This window comes from Diabrotica virgifera, chromosome 3, assembly GCF_917563875.1.
Source record: "Diabrotica virgifera virgifera chromosome 3, PGI_DIABVI_V3a".
In the NCBI taxonomy this organism is placed as follows: Eukaryota; Metazoa; Arthropoda; class Insecta; order Coleoptera; family Chrysomelidae; genus Diabrotica; species Diabrotica virgifera.
The window spans coordinates 164,901,611-164,904,754 of NC_065445.1; the positions used below are offsets into that span (position 1 = coordinate 164,901,611).

A 3,144-nucleotide genomic window follows, 5' to 3' on the forward strand; every position below is an offset into this window, starting at 1 on the left:
CAATTAATTGAGTGAAAAAAATTAAATGTATAACAATATTCACTTCATTTACTGAAAAGGCATTGTCCCGCAAGAATGGTTGAAATCACAATTAATAGCCCTACAAAAAGACAAGCGCTTAAAAGTGATAAGACCATTGAACAATAAGCCTGTAAGCTACCTTTTAAACACATGCTCAAAAATAATCCATAACGCAAGGATTGTTAGGAAATTCTTTTATAGACTTCAGGCAACAAATTCTCCTGATCAGGTTTAAAAAACGTACGGAATGTACTAAATAAAAAAATATATTTATCATTTAAAAATATATACCCTTATACTATAACATAATTCTAACGTTGAATATATAATGCTTTCCTGTGGAGTGTACAAAGGATGGTCCTGTTTTTCCCGCACGCTGCCTTGTTTAGTCTTCTTTGTCGTTTAATTCGTTAAATTCTATCCTCTTATGTCACGGCTTCAGGAAGAAGTGGATATATGCAGTGAACGGGAGGCCTATGTCGAACAGTGAACGAAGGGGGCCTTTTCGCGTTTATCATGTAGAGAAGTCACCTGTCAAAAACTGGACGTATGTAATCGTATTCACTTTGTTAAATACTGTCACATAATATGTCATACACCTCTGTGCGTTAATCCATTTTATTTCTACAATTTTAAGGTGCTATTACATGCCGCCATTTTGATTTGTCTACAGTCGCATTCTGCCCGTTAAATCCCATCGTTTGAGGCGCTGTACGTCACGACTGGATCAATTGTAGCGAAGCTACATGACTAAGGCCCTTTTAACATGTTGCTGTATTTGATTTTTCTGTGCCATTTTATATTATTTGTCAAATACTATTATTTGAGGTGCTGTACATCACGATTGGACCAATAGGACCGTAGATACAAGACTAAGGCCCTTTTGACATGCTGCTGTACTTGATTTTTCTATGTCATTGTATTCTATTTGACAAATCCAGTTATTTGAGGTGCTGTACTCCACGATTGGACCAATAGGAGCGAAGATACGTAAATAAGGCCCTTTTTTCATGTTGCTGTATTTGATTATTCTGTGTCATTGTATTCTGTTCGTTAAACCCTATCATTTAAGGTGCTGTATGTCACGATTGGACCAATAGGACCGAAGATACATAACAAAGGCCCTTTTGACTTGTTGCTGTATTTGATTTGTTTATGTCAAATTTGATTCTATTGGTCAAGTCCTATTACTTAAGATGCCGTACGTCACGATTGGACTAATAGGACCGAAGATACGCTACTAAGGCCCTTTTTACATGCTGTTGTATTTGATTTTTCTATGTCATTGTATTCTGTTTGTCAAATCCTATCATTTGAGGTGCTATATATGACGTTTGGTCTAACAGGACCGAAGATACATAACTAAGGCCCTTTTGACATGCTGCTGTGTTTGATTTTTCTGTGTCATTGTCTTCTATGATGCCTAAGGCATGTCTATGATATGCCTTATTTTTAAATAAAACAAGTAATTGGACTTCGTAAGTCCTAGGTTTTCACCCAAAGTAATCGAAAGTAGAACTGGAAGACAATATTTGAATTTTACGTGTAACTTTGCGTGGATTGATATACGAATTTACTAATTTTGAGTCATTTTTACTAAACTTTCACATTTGTCACCTCATTTGTAATTCTACCCGGTATAATGGCGGAGGAGTTATATTGGCGGTCGTACGGACCGACAGAAAGATTGCCTAGGTCAAATATCTCACCTTTAATACCATCCTTGGATTATAAGCTTTCATTTGACACCTCATTTATCATTCTAGCTGGTATAATGATGGAAGAGTTATATTCGCGGTCGGACGGACCGACGGACAGACCGCCTAGGTCAAATATCTCACCTTTAGTACTGTGGCAGATTGACAGTTAGCCTACGACCACATATGTGTTGACCGGCTGGGGAAAGAAGAGGAGACGGATTGACGGACGTCTGTCAGAAGATTTTTAGAAACTTTGAATACAACTGTCATAATTTTTCTTACTTGTTTTAGTATGTAGTTTGTTGTAAATAAACAAATAAAATAGTTTAAAGTGTGCCCCGACTACTTTGCAGCCCGCAAACCGGCCACATTGGTGACCCCGAGAAAAAGACTGTAAGTACAAGGATTTAAAGACGACATTATGACAGATAACGACCAAACAATGCCAAACGATAATGCTACACCATACGAAGGCAATGATCACCCAATAATTGCACGGGTAGGCATAAAAGCTCCAGAGTTTTGGCGCAATGAACCAGAACTATGGTTTCTTCGGCTGGAGGCGCAGTTCCGACAAGCCAAAATAACATCTGACAACTGCAAATTCGATCATACTGTTGCTAGTTTAAACAGTGACATACTAATAGAAGTGGCGGATATTGTAAAGAATCCAACTGCTGGCAATGCCTATACACAACTGAAAGCTCGCCTTCTCGAAAGGTATGGCATTAGCTCAGATGAAAGGATCCACAGATTAATGGAGCTCACTCTGGGTGACTTAAAACCCACTCAACTACTCCACAGAATGCAAGCTCTGGCCACGGATAGCATTAGTACACAAGTTCTAAAAAATTTTTGGTTGGACCGCCTACCACCTTCGGTTCGAAGTGTTATATCTGTTCTTGATGGAGATCTAGAAGAGCTTGCTAAGAAAGCCGATAAGTACCTCCGATGTTCCAATTTTCCAGTCATGGCTGTTACCGAAAGCCCTATCTTAGACAAAGCAGAGGCTGCATTGAATGACCAAGTGAGCGCTTTATCCAACAGATTAGCTGTAGCTGAAGAACGGCAACAGATTCAAATGGTCAAGAGTGCCAAGTCATCATCTGACGAGCAGTGTTACTACCATCGAAGATTTGGTGCACAAGCAAAGAAATGTAGACCACCCTGCAGTTTTACAAAAAACGACGAAAGGGCGCAGTAATGGCGGCAACTGCAGCCCCTCACATACCACGCCGCCTCTTCATTACCGATAGTGTTCTCCAACTTCAGTTCCTTATTGATACAGGGGCAGACCTGAGTGTGCTTCCACGTAAAATCTGCACTGCGACTCGGCCCAGCACTGTATGCCTATATTCTGCCACCGGATCGTGCATCCAAACGTATGGGCAGAGACAACTTTCATTAAACCTTGGTCTAGACC

At 39.8% G+C, this 3,144-nt stretch overlaps 1 protein-coding gene across 1 annotated transcript; it reads left to right on the forward strand.

The window, feature by feature from the left end:
* Nucleotides 1-2,142: 2,142 nt before the first annotated feature.
* On the forward strand, nt 2,143-2,925 carry LOC126882619 (uncharacterized). The gene has a single exon (XM_050647593.1). It carries the CDS (start codon nt 2,143-2,145, stop codon nt 2,923-2,925), a length of 783 nt encoding a protein of 260 aa, XP_050503550.1.
* Nucleotides 2,926-3,144: the final 219 nt, after the last annotated feature.